This window comes from Sporobolomyces salmoneus (assembly GCF_050403485.1).
Source record: "Sporobolomyces salmoneus JCM6883 DNA, S_salmoneus_JCM6883_v1_ctg10, whole genome shotgun sequence".
Taxonomy (NCBI): domain Eukaryota; kingdom Fungi; phylum Basidiomycota; class Microbotryomycetes; order Sporidiobolales; family Sporidiobolaceae; genus Sporobolomyces; species Sporobolomyces salmoneus.
The window spans coordinates 291,986-318,213 of record NW_027481153.1 but is presented as its reverse complement, the minus strand read 5'-3'; the positions used below and the strand labels follow the sequence as shown (position 1 = coordinate 318,213).

Below are 26,228 nucleotides of genomic sequence, written 5' to 3'. Positions count from 1 at the left end.
CGTCATTGTTACCATCTCGAGCGAGACTGAATTGAAGTTCTCTCTTCTCACTTTCCCCACTTCTACTTGCCTCTGCAGCATCTGCGCCTCCCGCCTCGACTCGAAAGTATCGTGGACCGTCTGGGCCGCCTCGTGACTCCTAGATCGTCGCTAGATACACCCAGATCCCTTCATCAGACCTTACCCGACGATGGATTCGAATCAACCAGTCCTAGTGTTCGACAACGGTGGACATTCGATCAAAGCATGTCTTACGAGCCCTCTAGATCCATACGCGAACCTCGCTCCTTCCAGGCAAGTCCTCCATCATTCTTCATCTATCTTCTTCCTTTCTTCCGCTTACACCTCACGGATCGGGCTGGGAGCGTAGAATATCAACGTACAGGAATGCAATTGTCAGGAGTAAGACGGAGAAACGAACCTATGTTGCAGATGAGTGGGATGAATGCAGGGATTTCGGAGGGTTGACTTTCAGAGTACCGATGGATAAAGTGAGTCCCTTTATGTATCTTATCGGAGTAGATGGCTCCCTGGTCCAGGGAGCGCCGGCCGAAGACGAGAAGCGCGGAAACCCCTCGCGAAATATCCCTAAACGAAGAACTGACGATTTCCACCTCGGCTTGTCAATAAGGGTATCTTGAACAACTGGGACATTGAAAAGCAGGTCTGGGATCAAGTGTTCAGTGGAAGGGGCCGGAGTTTACAGGTAAGGCTTTCGAGGTGTCGCCTCTCTCTTTTGGAACGTCGTTGAGAAACGCTGACGCGCTCGTGGCCTCTCAACAGCTCGATACACGGAGCACGTCAATAGCGATGACGGAACCACTGATGAACCTGCCGAACGTTCAAGAACACTACGACCAGATGGTCTTTGAAGAGTACGAATTTCAAAGTTATCTGAGAATACCGGGTAAGTTCACGTTCTTTTGAACCTTGTACATCGGTTGAGGACCTACAGTCTGACTATCTGCGCAGGTCCTGCGACGATACCTTACGGATTGGACGCGAGAGGAGCTCCTCATATTCATCCTCCAGAATGCTGTCTCGTGATAGACGCAGGATTCAGCTTTACTCACGTCGTACCGATATTGAGGGGGTCAATCATCAGTTCTGGAGTGAAACGGTAAGCTGTCGTCCGTCACCGCTCTTGCGAGAAAAAGACTGATACTGCTCGTTCAGAATCGATATCGGAGGGAAACTCTTGACAAATTACTTGAAGGAACTCGTATCGTTCAGACATTGGTACATGATGGATCAGACGAGTGTGATGGAACATGCGAAAGAGTCGGCTTGTTATGTTTCGACTGAATGGGAACACGACTGGGAAGCGGCCAAGTAAGCAATCCCAACCTCTTCTCCACATGGAGCTTTGATCTGACACTATTTTCTCTAGCGCGGATACCAACAACTCGATCGTTCGAACCTATGTTTTACCCGATTTCACTCCTGAGTCGAAGAACAAGCTAGGTTACGTTAGAACCGGTCAGACACCTCCTCCGACACCGCCTCCCCTACCTGAAGGTGAAGATTCGGTCGATGCCCCTCCGGCACCGGTTCAAGAGGAGGAGCAATTGCTGTACCTGTGCAACGAGCGGTTCGCGGTTCCCGAGGTTCTATTCACTCCGACGACAATAGGTGAGTCTAATCACGTCTCAGCATCCCGAGACTGGTCTAACATTCCTCCTCGTTTTGCAGAGTTGAACCAAGCGGGATTGGCGGAATCTATCGCGAATTCGATCAACTCTCTCCCGCTCGACTTGCAAGGAATGTTTTGGAACAATATCGTATGCGTCGGAGGAAGTGTCGGATTCCAAGGGTTCGGTCAACGATTGTCAGTACTCTCTTGTTATCTCGTGGCGAGTCACTGACATTCGCGATGAATAGGCAAAATGACCTGCGATCTCTCGCACCTCAGGAGTATTCAGTTAGGGTTGTTGTTTCTGCCTCGTACGTCTCAGTTATCCGTCTTCTGCTCCAGTGACTGACTGGGAATCTCGATAGACCGATCAACGCTATCGCCTCGTCGCTCTCGACTGCACTCTCGCAACCTTTCGTTTCCCACCCTCCTTCATACTCCCATCCTCCTCTACATCAAGCTTTCGTGACACGGCAAGAGTATCACGAGATGGGTAGTAACGCGTGTAGAAGGAAGTTTAATTCGAGGTTTTACTGGAGCGAGAGGACTTTGGCGGCGGAGTTAAGTAGTGGTTGAACGTAACGAATCCGTTCCAGATCTTAGTCCGTTTGTTGCCAAGAGAGATGCGAGAGATGCCTGGTCGCTGAGACGAGAGTCGTCATAGAAGCAACTTGAGCTCGTCAGAATCTGGTCTGTGCGCCGACTTCGTCACTCGTACGCCCTTATCGCTTGGTATATGAATGTGCAGTAGATGTCCCGCGATCACTTGTGCGTTACGTCGATGCTGAATTTACAGTGTTCGTGCGATTGAAGCCCTTGAAGTCGATTTTGCATTTTCTTTCGCGAAAAGCGATCGCGGTCGTTCCATCAACTCTTTCTGTTTCGTTCCAAGCTCTATGGAGGCCTCTTGAGCTGTACTATCTGCCCGAGCGTACGGTGCGCGCGAATCAGCAGCGTTTGCAGCGTTTTTCCGTGTTCTGCTATGTGTACGTTGTTTTTAAGCCGTTTAAGCATCGATTGATTCTTTAGTCTAGTTGGTTAGGGCACCGCATTGTGGCTGCGGAAACCGGCGTTCGAATCGCCGAAGAGTCAAAGACGCTCGTAGCCCAAAAACTACGAAAGATCTCTCTTTTTGCTTTTTCGAACCTTTCTGCAGATCCCCTCGCTGCCTTGTAACCCACTTGTTCGAGCACAGAGCTGAGCAGAGTGCGTACAACTACCGTCGTGCGATTCGCAGAGCTTCGGCAAGCAGTCTCGAGACATTTGAGCGGAAGCGCACGGACACTTGCGACAGGGGTTTCGTCGTCTTTCCGCTCCCACCTTCAGGCCTAGCTGTCGAGTCCTCGCTGCCAGACTACTAAGCGACTGGACACCTCATGACGAATGTGACACAACCCGATCCGGCAAGTCTGAATGGTCTCTTTCTCCCCTCCGGCGGCGAGACTTCCGCTGCCTACTGAGCAGACAACGAGATACTTCGTACCCCGCGAGTTGGCAAGCTCGCCGGAACAGTCAGCCTTGAGACAGGGTAACTCGTGAGTAACAGGAGCAGAGGAACAAGACAAAACTGCGTGAATTTCGTTCGATACCCATCGAAAGGCTACTTTCTTCCTTCAAGCTTCGATAATTCACTTCCGTCCGAAACTTCCCCGCTGCCCTCAGACTACCCCAGGTCGAATACAATCCACGCAATTTCCAATACCGCCAAACAAGCGTTTTCCAATCGCGCCCCGAGCTGATCGTCAACTCCAACTCCGCAGATGATCCCTTCGAGCCGAGAAACCGCTTCCTTTCCCAAGATCTTCGACGACGGGGAAACCGAGGAGGCCGACGTCGACTGGGCCAGGAAGGAGTAAAGGAAGTTCAGGAGCATGTCAATCTCCTCCTCCGACTTCGAAGATGGAGAGGACGGCGGAGTGGCGAGTAGAGATTCAAGAGAGTTTGAGACGTCCTCGAACAGGTCGAGCGCGAGTCTGGAGCACGAATCCGGCAAGAAGGAGGATGTGTCGATAACGAGAGAGGCGAGGCGAGTTGACTGTTCATCCAGTGATCGGGGAAGGGCAGCGGAGTATCGTATGAGAGAAAGAAGGAGCTATGAAGCAGATCGAAAGCCAGAGCTGTAAGGACCCAGGAAGCCAAGCCGAGTGCAATGCGAAGAGTCACCTACCTGGTCGCAAAAGTCAGAGCTTTGACTCGTTTCTCCGTTTGCAAGCTCAGGTGGACTCGGCTCCTCGAGATATGACTTCCTCAGATGAGGCTCGAAGAATCTCAAGCGGCAAACAAGGACGAAAGGAAGTATTGTTTCGATCGACGAGACGATGTCGTGCATTCGAGCAGTGTTATCGTCTGAATCTGGCGGACGAGCCTTCTGCAAGACCTCAAAAGAGAGAGATTGAACCAAACGAGTAAGTCGTTCGAGAAGAGTAGCGATAGCCGAAAGTGAGAGGTCCGCCGAGTAGAGCGAAGAGATGGATTTGTCGATTTGATTTCGCTGTGCTCGTTCCTCGCGATGCATGAGGATATCGAGGACAGACTTGAGTGTAGAGTAGACCTCAGGAGAAACTGTAAGAGCACAATAAGCATACATTGAGCTGAGCAGACTCTGGAACCCAAACGAGCGAAACTCACGAAGGAGAGCTGCCTTTGACTGATCCTCGATGGACCCGTCGTGGGGGGTCGAGCCTATCGAGAACAGCGTATCGTCAGCCTTGGATACCCTCAGAGAGCGCGCAACACGGAGGAGGAGGGGAGGAACTTAAGCTCACCTTTTTCGTTGTAAAAATTCGATTGGTCTTCTCGCCTCGGAACCGTCTCTGACCCTGATGACTCATCTACTGTGCCTATATTAGCCCCTCGACAGCTATACAGAATCGAGAGAACCTCACAGCGGGCTTGACTTTGAGAGATGATTTGTTGACGAAGATCAAAGAGATAGTCTGTAACGACGAATGAACCCATTCTAAGTCAATGCTGTAGCCGAATGAAAGCAGCTACACTGACCTGCCAGCGACACCGTGTTCGGCTTCTGTTCGAGGATGGAGAGAGCCTAATCAGAAGAAGCGACAAACAGGTCAGACCGTGTGCTGAGCTCAATAGCCAAGATGTAGAGCTTGCAAGAGCTATCCGAAGCGAGGCGAGCATGATTCGGAGCGGGAGAGAGAAAGTGAGGAGAGAGGGTGAACCGGAAAGGTTTACAAACGAATTTTCAAAACTCGCCTGCACGATCTGTTCGCACAATCTCTTCACTTCGCTAACAACTCCCGAGGTATAGATTCAAGGTATTGCATTTTTGTCGTTACAAAACTCAAAAAGTGGGTAAAATCATTGGGGAATCTTTTCTCTACTTGTCAGTTTCCATCTCTTCCTCCTCGAAACCCTTGTTCTTCGCCAAGACGACATCTGTACAAAGCGATTCCTTTCACTCAGCGAGTGCACACGAGTGCAAGAGAAGAGTTCGAACGTACATCCTTCAAGAACATGCGAGTACGGGAGGTACTCTTCCGTCGCCATTTCTGCCCTTTCTCGGTGTCCCAACCGCACTGGCGTTTGGTGGGTTTGGAATCCAGAAATCGTTCTCGGTTTTCCTGCTTGTCCAACGACGTCGACCGCTTGACCAACGCGAACCGTCGCAGGTAGTAGTTCGCCCGATTCGTCGAAGGTGATGAGGAAGCGCTACGAGGAGCAAACAAATGAACGTCAGTCGAGCAATTCAGAGAAGAATGGAAGAGGAGTAACGTACAGGATACATGGCCATTATGAGGAAATACAGCATCCAGTGAGATTTGTCGAGAACGAAACCTCGGATGTCGGTGAAAGCGATAAGAGTCGATAGAAGACCGCAGACGGCGACAGGGGACATAAGCGATCGATCGGTGTGGAAGGGGTTGACTCCGATCGTTCCCTTTCCCATGTGAACGAGACCCTGATTGCGCGACAGAAAAAAGGGTGAGAATTATCCGAGAAGAAGCAGGATGCGACGATGTAGGTGAACTTACTTGAGCGATTCGTACAACAAACAGACAATCAGCTTCCTTGCTGTAATAACTCGCGAGTTGCCTCAACATTTGAGCGAGTTTTGCGTTGTTCGTTCCAGCTCCAACCAAACCCATCGCGAAGATTGCGTTCATCGCGACTTCGAGATCGTTGTCGTGAGAGTATCGAGAAAGGGTATCGAGGATCGAGAGGACGGGGTTGGAAGCGCTGATGAGACCGAGGGCGAGAGGAACGGAACGACGAATGACTGGTTCACCGTAATGCATCTGTTTGCGAAGACGAGGTCAGTCCACTGAAAGCTCTTTCCGATCCAAAGACGAGAGACATACGAGGTGGTTGAACTGCCTCAAACTCATCTCGGAACCAACATCTTCTCCCATCGCGATCAAAGCGATTCCGATCACGGCGATCGCTTGATGCAAATCGCTCTCCTTCTCGGCGTCGATGTGATCCGTACATAGGTGGAGCGCCGATTGGATCTTGAGGACGTTTCCAGTTCCGGCGTACGAGCACATGTCGACGAGAACGAGAGCGACTTTGCCGAGAGGAGCTTCGACAGCTTTGAGGGTTTCGATCGTCGCATCAGAAGCCTCTTGGCGACCTGTCATCACCAAGTTGAGGTCAGCATCTCTGCTATAAGAGGCGAAGTGAGGTAGGAACTTACCGAGGTAGAGAAGCGCGAGACCCAAAGCCATAAATCTTCCCCATTTCTCCTTCAATTCCGCCTCTTCTCGTTCCATCATTGTTTGTAGAATCGACATTGTCACATCTCCGTCACACGAACCAACGAAGACGAATCCAAGTGCGAGAGCAGAGATCGCGGCGATTTCGAGCGAGACGGCCGTGTCGGAAATGGCAGGAAGAAGAAGTTCTCGGATGTCTTCTCGTTGCGAACCTGCGTAGGCGATTCCAATACTAAAGAGAGCACACAGAGTCAGACTTACTCTCACGAGATAGGAGAAGGACTGGGGTAAAACGTACCCGATAATCGACGCAACTCGGAGGGGTACACTCTTGCTCTCAACATGTTCCGAGAGTAGCGCTAGCGCAGCATCCATCTCTGTTCGTACTCCCGAGTGAATCAAACCGTTTGCGAGCATAGCACCAGCCTGTCGAAGTCACAAAGACGAATTAGCGCTGACCCGCATCGAAAGAGATTAGGGAAGACTGACCTTGATCTGATCGTCTGATGCGTAAGCGTATTTGTCGATATGACTCAGTCCAACATCGGTATCCCATACAAGTGAAAGACCGAGAGAGGCGGCAGCAGAGAACATTCCTGATCGACAAGGGAGAACGAATGAGCTCAAACTCCTGCAGGCGAGTTGAAAGAGTTGCGCTCACCGTGATCCTTGTTCTTGTAAATCCAACTTTGACCTTCCTCCGCCTCTACCATGAGCTTATCATTTCCGAATCCAGCGTTCACGAAAGCATTGACGAAAGTTCCAGCCAAATTTTGTCGAGCAGAGTCGACGGTCGCGGCAGAACGAGAGTTTTCGAGGTTCGATTTGTAAATATCTTCGAGAGATTTCGGTTCGGTCACTGAAAGTTCTTTGCCGAATCGCTTGAAGTTTTCGGAAAGTTTCGTGTTGTTGAGAATTTCGACGAGTGCTTCGTCCTCGGTTTCGACGTTAATTTGCTGACGAGCGAGGATGTAGGCGAGTTGCCGTTTCATGTGACTGTTTCAATCAATCGAGAGCACATCAGTTTCGCTCAAGTCAATCCGGATCTCTCGACAAAAGCTCACGGGTTTGTAGGAGCTTCGAAATCTTCCTTGATCGCTTCTTGATCCTGTAGTCGGATCGAGAGAGTGAGGGCTTCGGTGTAACGTTGGTGCTTCCTATAGATCTCTCTCGCAGTCTTGAGGAATTCGACATCGTCGGGCGGGGGGAGGAGGTTGACACAGCTGACCATGTAGAGGCAGACGCGGGGAAAAGTGTTCGAGTCGACGAGGGAAGCGATTTCGTGGATAGCTTCGAGTTCGAGGAGTAGAGCGACGGCATCGGCTTCACCGTTGTGCGAGAGGAGGAAAGGAACGAGTCGCAGGCCGAGTTTGAGGAGATCTTCTGTCGATTCTGATTGTTCTTGTCGGATGTTGTACTCTTCTCCAATCTCGGCGGCGAGGTGACTGCGTCGAAAGAGGGTCAGAGAGCAGCTCCGGTCGAGGAAAAGGGGAGAATCTGAAAACCTTACCGAACGTATTCATGTCCCCAAAGTCCTGGGTCTTCCTCACTTCCGCCTGACAGTCTGTACTTGAGTGTTTCTCTCTTCCCGCTGTCCGAGTAGGTCATCGCCAATACGGAAAGAATGTCTGCGAACAACGCTTTGTTGGAAACATTCGCCTGTTTCGACTCTCCCTCGTTTCCTCCTAATCCAACTGCCTGTGCTACTGATTCTACGACATTCGTAGCTGTCTCGACAATACCATTCGTAGGGTGATCAGGCCAAGATTCTCGGATCTCTGCGAGTTCTGCATAGTGAGGTCGAAGGAATTTGAGAGGTTTCGGTACAGAGGTCATCGAGGAGGTGGAAGTTCGAATAAGCGTTCGTAGAGATTCGAGTGCTGGTCTGTACAGTTTCGTATCAGGCTCCTGAGCGACCGCAAGAGAGGGATCGAAATAGGGAGAGTCAGTCATGACTGCTCAACATCACAAGGCTAGCTGCAGATTGTACATACCTTTAGTCGTTCTACGAGCATCTCTAGCTCCCCTTTGAGCGCTGCATCCTCCTCACTCTGTCGAGGGAAAGATGACGAATAGTCGAGGAGAGTCGTCAGCGTATTAGCCACCTCGAACGGCTCCTCTAGAGGTGGAGAGAGTACTCACGAGTTCATCAGAATCTGCCTTGAGTTCTGCCTTTGCTTTCGCTACCGCGTCGAGCGAGTGATCTTTGGGCTTTTCAGGTTCGGAAGGATCATCCGATCGAACGGGCGCGACGGTGAAGGGGACGGGCTCTTTGTCTCCCATACTTGCTGTGAAGATGGGTAGTCGAAGAGAAAAGAAGTGTGTCGGGTCGAGAAGTGCGCGAGTACTGGTGTTGAGTGAGAAGAGAAATCGAATTTCGCGAGAGACTTTCGCAACGACGGACCTCTGGCTTCCTCACTTCTTCGCCTGTTTCTCCTGCGGCAGATTCGAGCAGAGCACGAGGTAAGCTAATAACACGATCCGCAGCAAGGAATGCGAACAAGACGACGCGCTCTTTCGTCGACAGAAAAGTGAGAAGATCACTGAGAGAACTGGATGCGAAAATTGCGTTGCAGATGTAGGAAAACTGATTATCGATGAGTGTAAATCGAGAGAGAGAGAGAGAGGAAGAAGGAGGAGAAGCCTAACAAACTTCAGAAGAAAAAACCTCCCTCCGAAAGTGTTATAATACAAATTTTTGAGGAAAACCCCTTTGCTCTAAGTTGTTGATGATGATCCCCCTCTTTCCCTTCACCCTCCCGGTAGTCTAGGTATATACGGTCGTTCGTCGGTCGATATCTAATTCCCCTTCTCCCTTTACTTCCCTTGTCACAACAATTAGTCGGTTCGAGAATCTATTCCTCCTCTTCCTCCTCGGCGAGAAGACGTTCGGCCTCCAAAGCGGCCATGCAGCCGGTTCCTGCCGATGTAACGGCTTGTCGATACCTCGAATCTTGGACGTCACCAGCCGCGAAGACACCCTTGACATTGGTCAAAGTAGTTCCGGGTTGAGTGATGATGTATCCCGATTCGTCGCACTCGACTTGTCCTCGGACGAGCCTGAAGAAAGTGTTACGATTTGAGTTAGCAACGAGGTCAGAAGTGTTTAATAGAGCCAGGAAAAGGAAGAAACTCACTCGGTAGCGGGAACGTGACCGATCGCGTAGAAGAGACCGTTCGCCTCGAGGTCCTTCTCCTCTCCAGATTTCGTGTCTTTGATGCGGAGGTGAGTGAGAAGATCTCCATCTCCCTTCGCTTCGGTGGGGACAGTATTCCAAAGAATCGTGATTTTAGGGTGGTTCATCGCTCGCTTCGCCATAACCTTGGAGGCACGGAGAACATCTCGTCGGACAAGCATGAAGACGTGGGAAGCGTACTGCAGAGGCGAGTCGGAGATGTCAGCGCAATCTCACGAGGGTGTGCTAGGATTTCGGCTCACCTTAGTCAAGTAGATAGCCTCTTCACACGCCGAATCACCTCCTCCGACAACGGCCAAAGGCTTCTTGCGGAAGATAGGAACAGCTCCGTCGCAAACAGCGCAGGCCGAGATTCCGGATTGCCAGTAAGTCTCTTCTCCGGGAAGATGCATACGACGAGCCGAGGCACCGGTCGCAAGGATGAGGGTGTCGCATGTCTCGGGTTCTTCGTCCTCGGCGTATTCTCGCCAGAGCTTGAAGGGACGGGAAGAGAGGTCTGAAGAAAGTGCAATAATTCAGTTTTGATTTCCTCGGGACGAGTGACGGGGATCTACACTTACCGACTTTCGAGATAGTCTCAGTGTGGATGGTGGTACCGAATCGGAGGGATTGAGCACGGAAGAGATCCATCATTTCGGGACCTCGGATACCTTCAGGGAAACCGGGGCTAAGTTTTGCGAAATTTGTCAGGGTCCCGTCTCCAATTGATACAGCCGATTCATGCTCACAAGTTCTCGACATCGGTAGTCGTAGTGAGTTGTCCACCAGCGGCGAATCCGTTAGCGAGCATTCCCTCGAACATAATCGGATCCAAGTTAGCGCGAGCAACTAACCGTCTCGGCAAGTGTCAGCTCTCGAATAGCAGTAGATCTGATTGAGCAGTTCGAGCTTACGGTAGATAGCAGCGGTGTGTCCGGCAGGTCCAGATCCGATGATCACGACTTTGTTGTGCTTTGAGGGCTTCTCAGCGGCAGCTCCACCATTGGCAGTGATAGGTCCAGTCATATCGGCTATCAGACAATGCGTTAGATCGTCCTGACCCCATTGAATGGGAGGAGAGATTTCTGACTTACGGGGAGAGTTGGAGTTTGAGAAAGGGCGAGAGAAAGTTGCGTTGGCGACGAATGCGGTGGCTAAGAACGGAGCGGCGTAGAGGATCCGAGAGAACGGTTGTTTCGTGAACGCTTTGGTAGAGTAAGGGCGAAGTGAGAGAGTAAGAGATCTCCGTGCGAGCATGCAATGAAGGGAGAGTATGACAAATCAAAGATTCAAAAGATTCCTCGCGAGCTTACAAATCACAGTTCTCTAATCTCTCGTCCGCGGAGCATCAATTATTCGCTTCACTTCTCCTCCAGCACTTTTGTGGTCATTGTTGTCAGGATATTGGTAGCATAGAGAAAACATTCTGTCGAATTGACATTTTTCGAATGACTCAACTCTCCCGCGTAAATTTCGAAAGCCTGATTCGCGGAGAAACTTGCCGAAACTTCTCTCAACTCGACGCCGTCGCAATGCTTCGCCTTCACAGCAACTCGACTGCGGCCGCTCGAACGGTCAGCCGTCAAGCTACTCGCAGCTATGCCTCGCAACCCGGCAAAAGTCCTCTCGCTCCTGCTGCCGGAGATCGAATCAACCGTTACTCTCACTTGATTACGAATGACAAGACTCAAGGTGCCAGTCAAGTGAGTCTTCCTCATCAAGTGGACTATCGAGTTTCGACCTCGAACGAGAAGGAGAGCCGGTTGGAGGAGAGCTGATATTTTGATCTGGGATTAGGCGATGCTCTACGCTACTGACGGGATTGATTCGGAAGCTGATCTTGCCAAGCCGATGGTCGGTGTAGCGAACGTCTGGTAAGCTGTCATTCTTTCTCTCGTGATACTGAACGCTCGTCGCTTATAATTTCCGAACTTCTTCGCAACTAGGTACGAGGGTAACCCGTAAGCGAGCTTTACTGTATTTCAGTCAGAGCACCTTGCTAACGATGATAGGAACCAGCTGCAACAAACATGTTCTCGGTCTTGGTACTCGAATCAAAGCTTCCCTCGTAAAAGCTGGAATTACTGGTTACCAGTTCGGAACTGTCGGAGTTTCGGACGGTATCTCGATGGGAACTTTCGGAATGAGTTACTCTCTCCAGTCGCGGGATTTGATCGCCGATCAAGTCGAAACGGCGGGAGCTGGACACTGGCTCGACGGAATGGTGACGATTCCCGTACGTCACTCCATTCTCTTTCTTCTCCGCTGGAGATTACTCGTCCTAATGTGCTCCTTGCGTGCAGGCGTGCGACAAGAACATGTAGGTCAAGGCGGTATAATCAAGTTTACGGCAAATTCAGCTAATTTGGGTCCTCCGCTTTCTTGCGCAGGCCCGGTGTACTAATGGCTCTCGGTCGATTAAACCGTCCTGGATTGATGGGTACGTCGAACGGTTTCTACACAAGCCGAAGAGTCAACTCTTAGCTGATAAAACGAGAGATTCGACAGTTTACGGAGGAACGATGCAACCTGGATCTTGCGCCGATGCGCCCGTTCTCGACGTTGTTTCGGCGTTCCAGTCGTACGGAAGGTACCTTGACATGGGAGCGACTGAAGAAGCCGAAAAGATCCGTCTCATGACTGTTCAAAACTCGTGCCGAAAGGAAGGAGGAGCCTGTGGAGGAATGTACACTGCCAAGTGAGTAGCCTTTCTCTACTAATACGAGCTGGGAGACTGACGCAGCTCGATCTGGTGATCAGCACGATGGCGTCTGCTGCCGAAGCCATGGGAATGAGTTTACCCGGATCTTCGAGCACCCCCGCTGCTTACAAGGAGAAGAAGGAAGAGTGCGACTCGGTCGGAGAGGTCATGCTCAACATGCTCAAGAAGGACATCAAGCCTCGAGACATCATGACCCGAGAAGCTTTCGAGAACGCCATGGTGAGCTTCGAACGAGCATCTGCTTTCTTGTTCAGTCACTCACTCGTAGTGTAACAGGTTCTCACCATGATTCTCGGAGGATCGACCAACGCTGTCCTCCATTTGATCGCTATCGCTCACTCTGTCGGTCTCAAATTGACGATCGATGATGTTCAAGCCGTTTCCGACCGGATACCTTTCCTTGCCGACTTGAAGCCGTCCGGAAAGTATGTCATGGAGGACGTACACAAGATCGGTGGTATTCCTTGTAGGTTACCCCTCTGCTTTCGCTCATTCACGGCACTTCAAACTGACAAGTCGAGTCGAAACAGCCGTTCTCAAATACCTCCACCAAAACAAGCTCATCAACGGAGACATCATGACCGTTACTGGAAAGACTCTCGGAGAGAACCTCGAACAAGCGAAAGACCTCCCTCACGGCCAAGACGTTATCCGACCTCTCAGCAACCCGATCAAATCAACTGGTCACATCCGGTGAGCTTTCATTCTTGCTTCGCTGAATCCTGTCCCCGTTTCTCTGACCGTCTCGCACTCCGATTCCGCCACGCAGTATCCTCCGAGGTAACCTCGCGACTGGAGGTTGTGTTTCGAAAATCACCGGAAAGGAGGGTCTCACGTTCGAAGGTAAAGCTCGCGTATTCGACAACGAGGACGACGTCGCGAAAGCAATCGAAGCGAAATCGATCACGACGAAAGAAAAGACCGTCATCGTTCTTCGTTACCTCGGACCCAAGGGAGGACCCGGAATGCCGGAGATGCTCAAGACAACTTCGTTGGTCATGGGAGCTGGATTGGGAATGGACGTCGCCTGTGTCACTGATGGTCGCTTCTCGGGAGGAACGCACGGTTTCACTGTTGGTCACGTCGTCCCCGTTCGTTCACTCTCTATCCTCTTTCCGTCCTGTGCAATGGACTGATCTTGTCTTTTCGATTCTTGCAGGAGGCGTTCAACGGAGGAAACATCGCGTTGGTACAGGATGGAGACGTGAGTCTTTTCAGGGTCAAACGAGGAACGAGAAATCAGTTTGTTCTGGGAACTGACGAATCACCTTTCTCTTCTATTCTCGACAGATTATCCACATTGATGCTGTCAAGAACACTATCGACATGCGTGTATCTGACGAGGAGCTCGAACGTCGTCGCAAGGAGTGGAAGCCTCGGGAACCCAAGGTCAAACAGGTAAATTTCGCTTCTCTCTTCGTTGACGCTTAGAATCTTCGAGGCTGATCACACCCCTCTCATCATTGCCGACAGGGTACCCTTTACAAATACCAAAAACTTGTAGCCGACGCATCTCATGGAGCTGTCACCGATGCCTAGATTTTCCTTATTCCGTTTGTAACAAAAATGCATTTCATTTCTTTCGTATCCTTTTGACTTGTCGAGTTGTTCTCAGAGCACACGCCGACTCACTATCCCACGGCGCTGCTCGGCACGGAAAGACTGCTCACATTTCGCGAACGAGGGAAGCCACCAAGTTTTAACAGATCGTTGAGTCTTTATAGTTTCAAGTACAGGCAATGGAAGTGGGTTATATGAACGAGTGAGCGAGAACTGGTGAACACGAAAAAATGGTGGAGTGACAAAGACAGGGTTGAGCCCAGATAGAAAAGTGAAAACTGCGAGAGAGTAGAAGAAAAGTAAGAACAAGGAAGCTACAAGGCTTACGAATGAAAGTCTTTAGTGAGTTCGCTTGATCTTGGAGGAATCGGGAACACCGGGAAGAGGGAATTGAGTAGCGAAATCCTCGACTTCTTGCTTCAATTGTTTGAGAGCTTGAGCCGAAGCGCCCGAACCAGTAACGGTGCTGACGAAGTCCTTGAGGAGTTTCGAACCGGCTTCTTCTTGAGCTTGGAGGGAGATTTGAACGGCACGGTGAAGGAAGTCGGCAACCTTGACCATTTCGGGTTCCTTCATCGATCGCGAAGTGAGGGCGTTGGTACCAACTCGGACTCCTCCAGGGACGACGGCAGACTTGTCACCGGGAACGGAGTTCTTGTTGAGGGTGATCTCAGCGAGGTCGCAGATCTAAGAAGATAGACGAAAAATGTCAGTTATTGAGTAGTTGATCGAGAGACGAAGAAAGTGAAGGGTTTACCTTTTCGATCTTGGAACCGGTGAGACCGAGAGGTCGGAGATCCCAGAGAACAAGGTGGTTCTCGGATCCAGAAGTGCAGAGCTTGTAGTCGTGCTTCATGAGCTCGGCAGCGATAGTTTGGGTGTTTTTGATGATTTGAACAGCGTACTCCTTGAATGCGGGAGTAGCGGCTTGCTTGAGGGCGACAGCGATACCGGCAATAGTCTATATGTGACAATAGGAGATCGAGATGTGTCAGTCTCGCAACCGAGTAACAAGTCGAGGTAGGAAATGGCTCACGTTGTTGTGAGGTCCACCTTGGCAAGCAGGGAAGACGGCGTCGTTGATACGCTTCTCAATGTCGGATTCCTTGTCCTTGCGGAAGAAGATGAGACCGGCACGAGGACCACGAAGAGTCTTGTGGCTGCAAGACGGAAACGTCAAATACAAGGTCAGTTTTGAATTCTCGTTTTTCGAGACTTGAAAACTCGACGCGACTCACGTGGTGGTGCAGACGACGTCGCAGTATTCGAAAGGATCGTTTTGAACTTGAGCGGCGACGAGACCCGAGATGTGAGCCATATCCATCATGAGGTAAGAACCGTTGATGTCGGCGATCTTGCGAAGACGCTTGTAGTCCCAGTCACGAGGGTAGGCGGAAGCACCGCAGATGAGAATCCTAGGCTTGAAGAGGAGGGCGTTCTTCTCGAGGGCGTCGTAGTCGATCAAACCGGTCGCGGGGTCGACTTGGTAAGGGAGGGATTGGAAGTAGATCGAGGAAGCGGAGATCTTCTTCTTGGGCGTGTAGGCACCGTGAGTAAGGTGACCTCCGTCGGCGAGACCGAGACCCATGATACGGTCTTGAGGTTGAATAAGAGCGGTGAAAGTGGCGAAGTTGGCGGTCGATCCAGAGCTATTCGAGATAAAACCTTGTCAATGAGATTACGAAGAAGATGGAATGCGACGAATGGAAACGTACTAGGGTTGAACGTTGACTCCCCAGGTCTTGTCCTCGAGGTGGAAAGCTTGAAGAGCACGCTTTTGGCAGAGAACTTCGAGCTCGTCGACAACCTCGTTTCCTCCGTAGTAACGGGCACCAGGAAGACCCTCAGAGTACCTGATTCGAATAGGAAAGAGATCAGTTTCAGATCGACAATTTCGCGAGGAGAATAGAAAAGAAAACTGAAAAATTGAGACTGACTTGTTGGTGAACATGGATCCGTTGGCTTCCATAACAGCGAGGGAAGTCAAGTTCTCGGAAGCGATGAGCTCGAGACCACGGAATTGACGGAAGGTCTATCGAGCAAAGTTGCGAAAATGAAAACAGATCAGCTCAGTTTAGATTCGAGATGGTTGCCCCCTTCTTTCGCTCCTTTCCGCAGTGATCCATACTGCTTTATCCTTCCATGTAAAAGGCAAATAGAAATGAAGCCTCTCACTCCGATCCACCGATATCAAAAGGCAAGTTTCGCACTTCGCCCCACGTGCTTCCAGTCGCCTGTTTCCGCTACCTCGTGTAAGGCTGCATAGATGAGTGAATTGTAAGCTTACCTCGCGGTCAACGAGAGCTTGAACTTCGGGATCTGCCTCAGCGAGAGTGGTGTAGAGGTCCTTGTTCTAGATCAAGAGAGGTGTGCGTTAGCTCGAGCGGATCGTAGGGCTGCCTGCATGAAGCAAGGAAAAGCAAGGGAGTATTGACCTACGAAGTCATTGGGGATGGGGATGGCGGCGGACGACATGATTGAAGGAGAAGAAGTGAAAGATCTAGTAGTTGAAGAAGTGACGGATTGACGAGGAGCTGATCGCAATAGAGGGCGGGATAAAGTCCTGAGCGATTGGAGCATAGAAAGGGAGAACGGAAAGAGGGGAGCAAGCAAGGTCGATCTCGACAAAACGGGTCTCTGAAAAAAGTTGAGACTTTTTCTCTCGGCTTTTGACTCCTTCCTTTTTGCCTTATACGCCTCAGTTCGACCCTACGAGATGCCAGCTACTATAAGGAAACAGCCTACCTCTACTACGAGTACCCCGACTCCTCAGAAGAAGCGTCAACGACAATCTCCTCCTTCTTCGGTCGATTCTTCCACTCTTCCTTCAACACAGCCTCAACCAACTTCGATCAGTTCGGCTCCTCCTGTGCTCAGTGCAGTAGCTGCTAGGAGAGCTGCTCGACTCGCTAGCGCCTCTGCCTCAAGCAGTCCAGCTCCTCAAGTGCCAACTCCGGTTAAAGTCGAATCGAAACCTCAATCTCCTCAACCAGTAGAAGTCGAATCAGACTCGCCAGACTCGGCATCAGATGTAGAGAACGCCTTGTTGGCTTCAGCGCAACGTAGTAAGGGGAAAGGAAAGGGGAAACAAGTTCAGACGAAGAAGAAGGAAACTCCTTCGAGGTACTTTTCGGGAGCTCAGGAGGACAGGATGCGCGTGGATGAAGAAGAAGCGGACAGAGAATATACCGATGAGGTCAGTGAGCTACCTGCAACCCCGAAAGCAGCTCGTCCTCGTCGAAGAAGAGAGAAAACGTGAGTTTTCGATTTCTATCGGTTTACCTTGCGAAACCGCTAACTTGTTCTCATTTCAGAGCCTTCGTCGATCCGGAATGCTACTCCAACTTCCGTCTGGAAGAATCCGTGAATGCTTGGTCCACGAACGTCGTGAAAGAAGATGGGTCAAATTGCGAGGGAGTTGTATATGGGCTTCGAATCGGCGAGGTGAGCTCCTTGAGCGAGTCTGCCGTACTTCGCCAAATTACTGAAAGTCTTTTTGATCGTCGCAGGATCTCGTCATTCACGGAGCGCTCGACCTCACCCTTCTTTCCGGCTCGATTTCTCTCCTCGGTTCCTCTCTTTCTTCCCCTTCGACTGTTTCCGAACTCACCATTCCGCGACTCTCAACCTCGACCTCGCATCGTGTCTACTCTCCCGCCTCCCATCCGATTCCTCCAATCTCAGCTCTCCCAAATGACTCCAATTCGTCGAAACCCGACTCTCTTTCGCTCTACCTCGATGCTCAGATCGATATCTCTCAATTCTGCGCTGTCGTCCTCATCACACCGACTCAGACGGGGATCGAAGGGATTGAAAGCTCGCTAAAATCTGGAGGTTTGGGTTGCGCGAACGGGCTTTTCCCTTGGCCTTCGACCGCAAGTGGATCCATCTCGACGGGAAGAAGTTGGAGACTGGTGAGTTCGAGGCAATGTCTCACCAGCACTGAACAAAGAGCTGAAAGAGTCTCCGAACTTGCGATGCAGGTGACCGATCCCGTCCCAGGATTGACGATTCTGCGACAAATTGAACCTTGGTCGTCCGCACTTGCGTCTCTCGTACCTTCTCCGACCGATGAAAGCAGTACGGAGACTGTGGCGGACCCCGGACGTCTTACTGTTCTCGTCGAAGGCCCGAAACGAGTCGGAAAGAGTACTTTTTCGAAAATGCTGCTGAATCGATTGCTCGACCGGTGAGTGTCGCTCTCTCGTTGCGACTCAGCGCTTCGTATAACTGACTCCAACTTCGTCATGGATAGCTACGAAGCTGTGGCTTACCTCGATACAGATCTGGGTCAACCCGAGTTCTCGACGCCTGGATTCGTCTCGCTCAACGTTTTGCGCAAACCTACCTTCGGTCAGTCGTGATACTTCTTCAAGCTGAGCTCTTGAAGGTGGCACTCACGTCGACATACGAAACAGGTCCCGCTTTTACGCATCTCTCCCTTCCAGTCTCTTCCCAATTCCTCGGTTCGACCTCACCAGCTTCAGATCCGACCAGTTACATGGCGGCGATCTCGGCTCTTCTCGCCATCTACGCACTCCAGGTCGAATACCCTCTCCTCGACGAACCCGTTCCTTCCAATCCTCGAAGGAGACATCACTACCACAGTCAGAATCAACCGAGATCGTCAGGTGTTGGTGCAGGAGGAAAAGTCCGAGAGCGAGTTCCGCTCGTGATCAACACGCAAGGATGGGTTAAAGGTCTCGGGGGAGATTTACTCGCGAAGCTCAAAGCGGAAAGCCAACCTACGCACGTTTGCTCTTTCGTTTCTCCCTACGATTCGGAAGACAATGGAGGTTATTCGGATGGACAACAACCCGAATTCGTTTCAGTTGCCGCTCAAGAAGACAACCTCCCTTATCGACTCTTCACTCTGCCCGCCGCCCCTTCGAATCCTCTCGAATCGAAATGGACCGCCTCGGATTATCGCACGCTCTCTTTCGTCTCCTACTTCCACTCGAATCTCATCGATGCCCCGACGGATTCCTCGCCCAGCAGTCTCTTCCCTTCGACCTGGAATTTCTCCTCTCCTCTCATCGCTCAAACCCCTTATTCGCTCGACTGGAAACGAGAAGCTGGCCAAATTTCATCAGTCCACCTTCTCGACGGCGAAGATATCCCTTACGAAAACATCCTCCACGTCCTCAACGGCAGTCTCGTCGCGATCGTCGAAACTAGTTCTTCGCCCGACGCCGTTCCTCTACCTTCGACCTCTTCATTCCCCTACGATCCCACTTCGACTGTTCCCTCTCCTTCCGTCTCTCGATCACTCGGGCTCGGGCTAATCCGCTCCATCAACCCCTCCTCGACTTCCCTCCATCTCCTCACTCCGATTCCACCTCCGTCGTCCTCAATCTCTCTCGTCAAAGGATCCCTCGAGTTACCTCTCGCCCTCATGCTCGATCATACGGCTTCGGAAGCGGAAAGGGAACAAGGTTTAAAGGGGGTTAGTTGGAAAGATGTACCGTTTTTGAGTGTCGAGGAAGGGGAAGGAGCGGGTAGGAGGAGGGTCAGGAGGAATTTGATGAGAAGGGGACATGCTTAGAGAGAGAGAAAGTCGTTGTATTTGTGGAAGCTGTGTTGCAACAAGCTCGACGAAGGCTTGCGAAAGGAACGAAGAGCTGCTCGAGACAAGAGTCACAATCGCGCCTCATTTTGGGAATGGGCGGGAGTGAAGATGCAAGTCCTCGTTCGCCGAGGACCAAGCTCGAGACGAGAGATGATGGCTTTACGTACTATAATAAGTTCTTGCAACCATGCAGCGCTCCTTTCGCTTCTCAAGTCCTGTTATCTTCATCTCTTGAGACGTCGGATCGTTTGTATCTTTTAACGGTCTGATCGCTCACTAGATCGGGACAACGAGGAACTGAGGCAGCGGACGGGGAATTGGGAAGCTTTTGAGCCCTTGCACTTTCAAGTTTTGAAGCTGAAGATTGGTCGAAGACGGAAGAATGGGGAGTCAAGGATCTCGCAAGCAAAAACTTGACAGTCGTGCAAACGTTTTGGTCCGATCGTATAATGGTTAGTACACAAGGTTCTGATCTGCTTGTAAAAGACGATTATCCTTGTAATCGGGGTTCGATCCCCCGTCAGACCTTTCTCTTTTTGTCGTTCATCCTTGCCTGTGACGTCTCCTTCTTTTGCTACCGCACACCGTGGTTCGGGTCAACGCCCACCGAGCGGAAGGCACCGGGTCGCATCCCTTGCGCAAGTTCAGCTGCAGTTGAGCGCTGCAGGGGAAGCGGACGAAGAGAGAATTTTGACACTGCAGAGAATTCAACCGGAATTCAACTGCTCGGCGTTTGAGCTCGCATGCCAAAGAATAGAGGAGCGCTTGACAGCGAGAGCAAGCCGAGAGATCGATCTTGCCTGGAAGCCCCACCCCTATCGCGCAAATGCGACGAAAGAAGCGAGAAAGGGAGAGAACGGATCCAAGCTCTGATTCCAGGCCCTGTTCCTGCTGGAAGTAAGCCGGATAGAAAACAACCACCCAGTCGATAAGGCTTGTAAGGCAGGTCACTAGGTATCGATGCGGTGTGATCGAGACGAGGAACAAGAAACAAAAGTTCTATCAGGCGCGAGAACAACGCTCGAAGACTGCCTTTTCTTGCGACGGCCAGACGTGCCCACGCAATATGATGCGTCACCGAGATCAGCTGACCTCTGCGAACGTAAGTAGAGGTGGTTCAAAGCGGAGAACGAAAAAAAAAAAAACACCGCGAAGAAGTGTAAAAAGAAAAAAAGAACATCTTCCTGGCCGGGAATTGAACCCGGGTCCCACGCGTGACAGGCGTGTATACTAGCCACTATACTACCAAGAACTCGCTTTGATGTCTAGATTGTAATTTTGCCAGATATAGACTGCCGGATATAAACTACTTGATATTCTTCTCTCCCCTTTCCGTCATCAAACCTGCAGCCAGGCGCACTCACTGCTCCTGAGCAGCTGACGAAGCAGTTCAGCCATCAAGGGGACGAGGAAACAACGAGAAGGGCGGCAGTTCTGGTCGAGGAGTAAAAGATAATCAGCTTGCTTTCGAACACGCTGCTTTCTAGCATTCTCGCTACTGACTCTCTCGTAACAGCTCGAGCTCCAGAGACAGGTCATTGACTGTGAGCACAAGAAGTGCTTTTGTATTTCGCAACCGACAGCAGGGGAAAGAACACTGAATCTCAACAGAAAGCTAAAAAAAACAAAGTGCACGCTCGTCGAAAGCAAGAAAGGAAGGAAGAAGGAAGGGAGAACGTGCCAACAACACCAAAAACAACGGAACGACAATATATACTGAAATAAGTGGGAAAATGATATAACGAGAGAGAGAGAGACGATAAATAAAGATAAGTTAAGTTCAGAGAATGACGTTTTTACTGCCTCAATCCGTTCCTCTGTTGCTGCCTTTGTTGTTGATGTGAGACTTCACTCGTAGGTAACCTCATTCGTTTGTACCCTGATCCCGAACTCAAGGACGCGGCGTCGTCGTTCCCTCGAAGATGTGACCTCGCGACTTTGTTCGGTCGTTTCATCGTGACGGGCGTGGGAGGTAATTCGGCGGTTCGTTCGTCGTGTCCATGAGGTTTGTTGACGGCTGCTACGGCTTCTTGTGGTTCAGCCGTGGTCGAAGTCGAGGAACTCGCACGTAACGCTTGAAGGAAAGAGGAAGGCGGAGTCGAAGGGATTTTGGGAGGAGCAGGAGGGAATAACAGTTTGGGCGTCGTGTAGGTGAAGGGATCGTCGGCGGGACAGGAGGAAGTGAGAACAGCGGTGAAAGGGATCGAAGTATGGATTCTTTCTCCTCGTCTGTCGAAACAAGCGCGTTAGCCCTCACACGTCTCATTAGAAAAATGAGAGAGTGGGAAGACTCACTTGACATAGGTCAAAGTTTCAGGTCTCTTTAATTCTCCTTTCGATTGATTCCTCTTGAACATTTCGTCGTTGTTATCCAAGAATGGGTTGTCCGGATCATCCCATCCCATCATCTCTCTACGTTTCCTCAGTTCTTCCTCCTCTTCTTCTCGTAAACGTTCTTCCTGTAGTTGAGAACGAGTCTTCTGTGGTGGAGTGATGTTTTGGTTCAGTTTGATTCGATCGGGGTCTACTCTTCTCCGCGAGTGTCGAGTTGGAGAAGTCAAGTTGTGAGGGTGTTCGGGAGAAGACGAGACATTCTGTGGTGGTCGACAAGTCGTTGAGGAGGAGGTAGAGTGAGAATCCGAGGAGGACGAGGAGGAAAGGAAGAACGGGTTGAGTAACTGTTTCCTCGACGCCCTTGAAGCGCTCGTCGCGGTTGATACATTGACTGGAGACCCCAATGCGAGAGTTGCGAGTCTCTTTGAGGTGTTGCGCTTCTTGAGAGGAGGTTCATCACTCGTCGATTCTTCATTGTCGTCACTCGCGAGTTCGTCCACCTCATCCTCCCGCGGTGATTGACTGAGTAAGGTGTGTGATCTCTTTGACGCGCGAGATAAGGCCATAGAGGGGTTCGAATGGCGATTACGTCCGTTCATCACGTTGAAGTCTTCCTCCTCCATTTCTTCTTCGTCGTCGGAGAGGTTCATTCGAGTGTCGGCTGGTGGAGAAGGTAGAGAGCACATTGAGGAAGTACGCTGCATCATGTTCGACATGGTTGATATGAGGGGAAAAGGAGGCTGGCGAGTGGGAGGAGTTTCGAAGGTGAAAGAGGGGGTAGTCCTGCTACCGTTCAGAGTCGTATAAAGTAAAGCTAAGAGTGGTATAACGGGCGTATAAAGTCGAGAGTTGGGAGATGAGGTTTGGATGAGGAGTAAGGACAAGGGGATTCTCAGAGAAAGATTTCACCAATTTCGCGTCACACGTCGGAACACGTACGAAGTCTTTGTCCTCTCGAGCTAGGATCTTGCACACTGTCCAGGATGTACAGTCGCTGCATTGTTTCGCGAACTTACGCTGCTCTCGCGGCAGAAAAAGGTCATAGCGAAAATAAATGGACTTGTTCGCTCGCTCTGTAGTATGTACAGTCGCTGAACTCACTTTGAAACGCACGTACAAGTACGAAGCATACAAGACAGTCGATTGAATCGTTGAAGATTCGAGAGATGCCAAGAGACAACAAACACAAGCGCGCGCGACGTTTGGAATTTTGAATCGAAGTTTGTTGCTCTCTTCTTCTCCCCTCTCTCTCCACTTTCAACTCTTCACGTTTCTCGCCAACGAACTCTCCAAGCCGGACCTTGGGATCTCTAGTAACGCTCGACCAACTCGTCTCACACTCTCTTTCAGCCCTTTCAAGCGCAAAACCCCCCTTCCTTCTCTCTTTCACCGAACGCTCTCCCTCGTCCTTCCCCTTCTTCTTCCTTCAATACTTACCATGAAGACCTCATCATCTATCGCTCTATTGGCTCTCGCCGCTGCTTCAACCGTTCAAGCTCAAGGTATCGTTGACAACGTGAAAACTTTCGTCAAACTCGCCGTTCGTTTCCTTCAACTTTCTCTGTCGCTCTCTCGCATCGCGCCAACTGATCACCTCGCCCGTTACATAGACTTCAGCGATTGAACTCGATGGTGATTTCTTCATTCAGGTCAGTCCGTCTTTCTTTTGCACACGCGCCCCTCTTGAGAAAGAAGGGGAAGAACCCGTTCGCAAACCGTCCACCTCTGGAATGTTTCTTCTTCGACTCGCGAACGCGTTACTGATCTCTCCCCGTTCGTCCTCTCATCGACAAACAGAACGCAAAGACGGGCAAATACCTCTACTTTGACCGGTAAGTCGTCGTTCAACTTTTTTTGTTTGTCGATTCGCGCCAAGACAACCCGTTCCTCTCTTCTTCTTTTTTTGCTGAACAATCTTCTCTCGATGATAGACCTGGAGACACGACCAACTTGATCACGGGTAACGACAAACGACCTGTCACTTTGGGACAAGATTCTCAATACGGTCAATCGGGAGTGAAATGGCAAACTTGGGCCGGAACTTATATTCGAGGTCTCGAGAAGTGCGCCTCGTCTCAATGGGGTCACGATGAGGGATACAACATCGCCGCCGTCTCTTACGCTTGCAGTAAGTTCACCCCTCCCTTACATTGATCCCTTCTCAATCTTCCTTGCACGGACCGAGCGAAAGCAACTGACCTCGTTTCCTGCCCCCGCTCAAACAGAGGTAGGAGGACACAAGGACGGTTCCGACACTCTTGAAGTCGCGAAACAATTCTGGAAACTCGTGCGTTCTATCGACGTCTTTCCTTCTCCTTCTCACTTCGACGCTGACATTCTTCCCTCTCGTTTGTGTCCACGTTCATACAGGTCCCCTGCGGTTCTCAATCTGACAACTCGGACAACTCGGACAACTCCGACGACTCTGACGACTCGAACAAGGTCGTGAACCTCAACGCGAAAGTCAAGCTCGCCTCTACCGATTTCTCCTCGTCATCCGACAGCTCCTCTTCCCGCACCTTGAAGGCCTCGTCCTCGACCGACTCCTCTTCCTCCGCCTCTTCTTCCTCTTCCGACGACAACGAGCCCTGGAAACCTCTCCAAACTCAAACTCTCGTCAAGTCTGACCGATCGACTTGGATCTGTCGTCACCCTGGGTACTGGTTAGCTCGTCACCCGAAATACGTCTACGAAGCCGGACACGTCGAGTGCAAGGACGACCTCGAGAACTACTTGCAACAACAGAAGAAGCGCGAATTGGGATTCAAATCTCACGAGAGGATGCACAAGCGCAACAAGAGGTCTCTCGTTGAGAAACGGGCTCCTTCTCACCGTGTTTGCATGTAAGTCAACGATTCTCTTTTTTCGAGGTTCCGTTGCGTTGCGATGAAAAAAAACTGATCCCTCGTCGGGTTGTCTCTTCTCTTCAGGCTCGCCGTTGACCACTCTCTCGATATGGACACTCGAGCGATCACCCCGAATGTCATGGACACTTTCGGTGGATACAAATCAGTCGCCCTCGCCAACTTCGACGAGGTGAGTCTAAGCTCTTTCCTCCTCTAATCTTTTCCCACCCGTTTATTGACGATTCTCCTGCTGTACACAGTCCGACGAGGCCCAACACTGGATCGTCACTTCTGCCTAAGTCTAGACCTGTCTCTCCCCCTCTTCCCCCCTTTTGGCGCCGTTGTGTTTTGTCCTTTTTCTGGCAGCCTCTTCCCTTTCCTCTTCCTCCGTTCCCCCCTTCGTTCTTTCTCTTCCGTATCCCCACCTTTTTAAACCTCTTTCTTCCCTCATGAAAGGGTGCCCACGTTCATTTCTACATCACGTTTTTCACTCATGACTCCTTTTTACGTCCTCCTCCCTCTCTTTGTGCATCTCTCTCTCTTACTTATGTTCTCCCCCTTCTTCTTCTTCGCTTTCTTTGCTTTTATCGTGCATATACTACAAACTCACTGCTAGTCAGGAGTTTCTTTTCGCTGTTTACCCGTTGCTGCGTCGCAAAGCTCTCGTTCTTCAAAAACTTGACTCAGTGAGTGAGACAGACTCGCGAGTCCAGCGGACGAGAGCAGTCGAGATGAGGGCGATATAGACAGGGAATATAGTACAAAGCATTGGGAGCGGTAAGCTACAGAAACGATAGAGCAGGGAAAAGTGAAGAGAGAAAAAGGAAATCTGGGACTGTTCGAGCATGGGGTGCCGCGAATCAACTCTTCTCGATTCCTACTGGGTGGCTCCATATCCTCCACCTTGACCATAAGCAGGTTGAGAGTGTCCATAAGCGGGAGGCGCTGCGACAGGTGCGTATTCTCCATTTCCTATCATCCGCCGCAACAAGCTCGCGTCAGTTCATTCCGAGTCTCAGATGCGGGCAGGAGGGGAAGAGCGGGTACGTACCGAGGTATTGGAATCCACCTTTACCGTATCGTTCTTCGGCTTGGGCGTTCTTGTAGATTAACCACTGTTTTTCGATTTTCAGCGAGAATAAGGGTCAGCTTGAGTCTGTCAGTCTCCTCTTCGATCTCTACATTGAAACGAGGATTCCCAAGGAACACTTACGAATGCGTGAAGGTGACCAGGGATGTAACTAAGCGAGGCAGAAGCGAAGACGAAGGAGACGAGGACCCGGAGAGTCAGCTTTTTCGTCACGGCGAGACGTAGGGGCGGGTTCGAGATAGTCACGTACCCTAGCATTGTCAAAGCGATGTTGATCAAGAGGTCACAAGAGCACCCGGTAAGGATTCCGGCTGCGGCAGGCGGGAAGAGAATCGCGACGAGAATGAGGAGAACTGTTTGCAAAGACGAAAGGACATCAGTACAACCCCGAGTCCTTGAAGGGTCTGTGAGTGCTCTCTTGCTCGAGGGAACGGTTGGAGGCGTAGTGTCGGGCGGTGTTTTGAGGTTGGAGATGAAGATAACGAGGGGGCTTTGTTTGGGTGAAGACGACTCACTGTCAGATGTGCGAGCCATATCGAGGGTTGCGATTGAGTGGTGTGTCGAGTGAGTGTGTGGGACGAAGTGAAGTGAAGAAAGAGAGGTTCGAAGGCGGTGAATTGAA

General features: G+C 50.9%; 9 protein-coding genes across 9 annotated transcripts; 4 read left to right on the top strand and 5 right to left on the bottom strand.

Moving 5' to 3' along the window:
- Positions 1 to 190: 190 nt before the first annotated feature.
- JCM6883_006060 (actin family protein) lies at positions 191 to 2,209 on the top strand (the record flags this gene model as incomplete). The annotated part of the gene is made up of 10 exons (XM_076630515.1): positions 191 to 366; positions 452 to 491; positions 632 to 706; positions 784 to 907; positions 973 to 1,120; positions 1,177 to 1,332; positions 1,391 to 1,632; positions 1,693 to 1,828; positions 1,882 to 1,944; positions 1,999 to 2,209. 10 exons carry the CDS (start codon positions 191 to 193, stop codon positions 2,207 to 2,209), a joined length of 1,371 nt encoding a protein of 456 aa, XP_076489574.1.
- Positions 2,210 to 4,973: 2,764 nt separating this feature from the next.
- On the bottom strand, positions 4,974 to 8,592 carry RPN1 (proteasome regulatory particle base subunit RPN1; the record flags this gene model as incomplete). Its single annotated transcript, XM_076630514.1, has 13 exons — positions 4,974 to 5,032; positions 5,098 to 5,305; positions 5,373 to 5,555; positions 5,629 to 5,892; positions 5,956 to 6,227; positions 6,291 to 6,541; positions 6,608 to 6,735; positions 6,799 to 6,905; positions 6,971 to 7,305; positions 7,374 to 7,754; positions 7,820 to 8,217; positions 8,304 to 8,360; positions 8,452 to 8,592. The coding sequence occupies 13 exons, from the start codon at positions 8,590 to 8,592 to the stop codon at positions 4,974 to 4,976; spliced, it is 2,784 nt and encodes a 927-aa protein (XP_076489573.1).
- A 572-nt stretch (positions 8,593 to 9,164) lies between these two features.
- TRR1 (thioredoxin-disulfide reductase TRR1) lies at positions 9,165 to 10,742 on the bottom strand (the record flags this gene model as incomplete). The annotated part of the gene is made up of 7 exons (XM_076630513.1): positions 9,165 to 9,369; positions 9,447 to 9,685; positions 9,749 to 10,002; positions 10,067 to 10,173; positions 10,235 to 10,334; positions 10,400 to 10,516; positions 10,580 to 10,742. The coding sequence occupies 7 exons, from the start codon at positions 10,740 to 10,742 to the stop codon at positions 9,165 to 9,167; spliced, it is 1,185 nt and encodes a 394-aa protein (XP_076489572.1).
- A 275-nt stretch (positions 10,743 to 11,017) lies between these two features.
- Positions 11,018 to 13,746, top strand: ILV3 (dihydroxy-acid dehydratase ILV3; the record flags this gene model as incomplete). The annotated part of the gene is made up of 14 exons (XM_076630512.1): positions 11,018 to 11,188; positions 11,283 to 11,359; positions 11,432 to 11,446; positions 11,505 to 11,721; positions 11,789 to 11,805; positions 11,876 to 11,925; positions 11,994 to 12,183; positions 12,246 to 12,426; positions 12,484 to 12,673; positions 12,738 to 12,900; positions 12,977 to 13,298; positions 13,367 to 13,411; positions 13,498 to 13,605; positions 13,681 to 13,746. The coding sequence occupies 14 exons, from the start codon at positions 11,018 to 11,020 to the stop codon at positions 13,744 to 13,746; spliced, it is 1,812 nt and encodes a 603-aa protein (XP_076489571.1).
- A 360-nt stretch (positions 13,747 to 14,106) lies between these two features.
- On the bottom strand, positions 14,107 to 16,242 carry SHM2 (glycine hydroxymethyltransferase SHM2; the record flags this gene model as incomplete). The annotated part of the gene is made up of 8 exons (XM_076630511.1): positions 14,107 to 14,454; positions 14,525 to 14,728; positions 14,804 to 14,927; positions 15,006 to 15,416; positions 15,483 to 15,620; positions 15,705 to 15,799; positions 16,055 to 16,120; positions 16,207 to 16,242. 8 exons carry the CDS (start codon positions 16,240 to 16,242, stop codon positions 14,107 to 14,109), a joined length of 1,422 nt encoding a protein of 473 aa, XP_076489570.1.
- Positions 16,243 to 16,483: 241 nt separating this feature from the next.
- Positions 16,484 to 19,312, top strand: GRC3 (polynucleotide 5'-hydroxyl-kinase; the record flags this gene model as incomplete). Its single annotated transcript, XM_076630510.1, has 6 exons — positions 16,484 to 17,022; positions 17,082 to 17,211; positions 17,277 to 17,681; positions 17,751 to 17,956; positions 18,023 to 18,120; positions 18,186 to 19,312. The coding sequence occupies 6 exons, from the start codon at positions 16,484 to 16,486 to the stop codon at positions 19,310 to 19,312; spliced, it is 2,505 nt and encodes an 834-aa protein (XP_076489569.1).
- A 1,820-nt stretch (positions 19,313 to 21,132) lies between these two features.
- Positions 21,133 to 22,386, bottom strand: JCM6883_006054 (uncharacterized protein; the record flags this gene model as incomplete). The annotated part of the gene is made up of 2 exons (XM_076630509.1): positions 21,133 to 21,565; positions 21,632 to 22,386. The coding sequence occupies 2 exons, from the start codon at positions 22,384 to 22,386 to the stop codon at positions 21,133 to 21,135; spliced, it is 1,188 nt and encodes a 395-aa protein (XP_076489568.1).
- A 722-nt stretch (positions 22,387 to 23,108) lies between these two features.
- Positions 23,109 to 24,815, top strand: JCM6883_006053 (uncharacterized protein; the record flags this gene model as incomplete). The annotated part of the gene is made up of 8 exons (XM_076630508.1): positions 23,109 to 23,210; positions 23,281 to 23,319; positions 23,468 to 23,502; positions 23,602 to 23,798; positions 23,896 to 23,957; positions 24,041 to 24,513; positions 24,601 to 24,706; positions 24,777 to 24,815. The coding sequence occupies 8 exons, from the start codon at positions 23,109 to 23,111 to the stop codon at positions 24,813 to 24,815; spliced, it is 1,053 nt and encodes a 350-aa protein (XP_076489567.1).
- Positions 24,816 to 25,393: 578 nt separating this feature from the next.
- Positions 25,394 to 26,140, bottom strand: JCM6883_006052 (YqaE/Pmp3 family membrane protein; the record flags this gene model as incomplete). Its single annotated transcript, XM_076630507.1, has 5 exons — positions 25,394 to 25,488; positions 25,568 to 25,631; positions 25,730 to 25,757; positions 25,857 to 25,959; positions 26,122 to 26,140. 5 exons carry the CDS (start codon positions 26,138 to 26,140, stop codon positions 25,394 to 25,396), a joined length of 309 nt encoding a protein of 102 aa, XP_076489566.1.
- Positions 26,141 to 26,228: the final 88 nt, after the last annotated feature.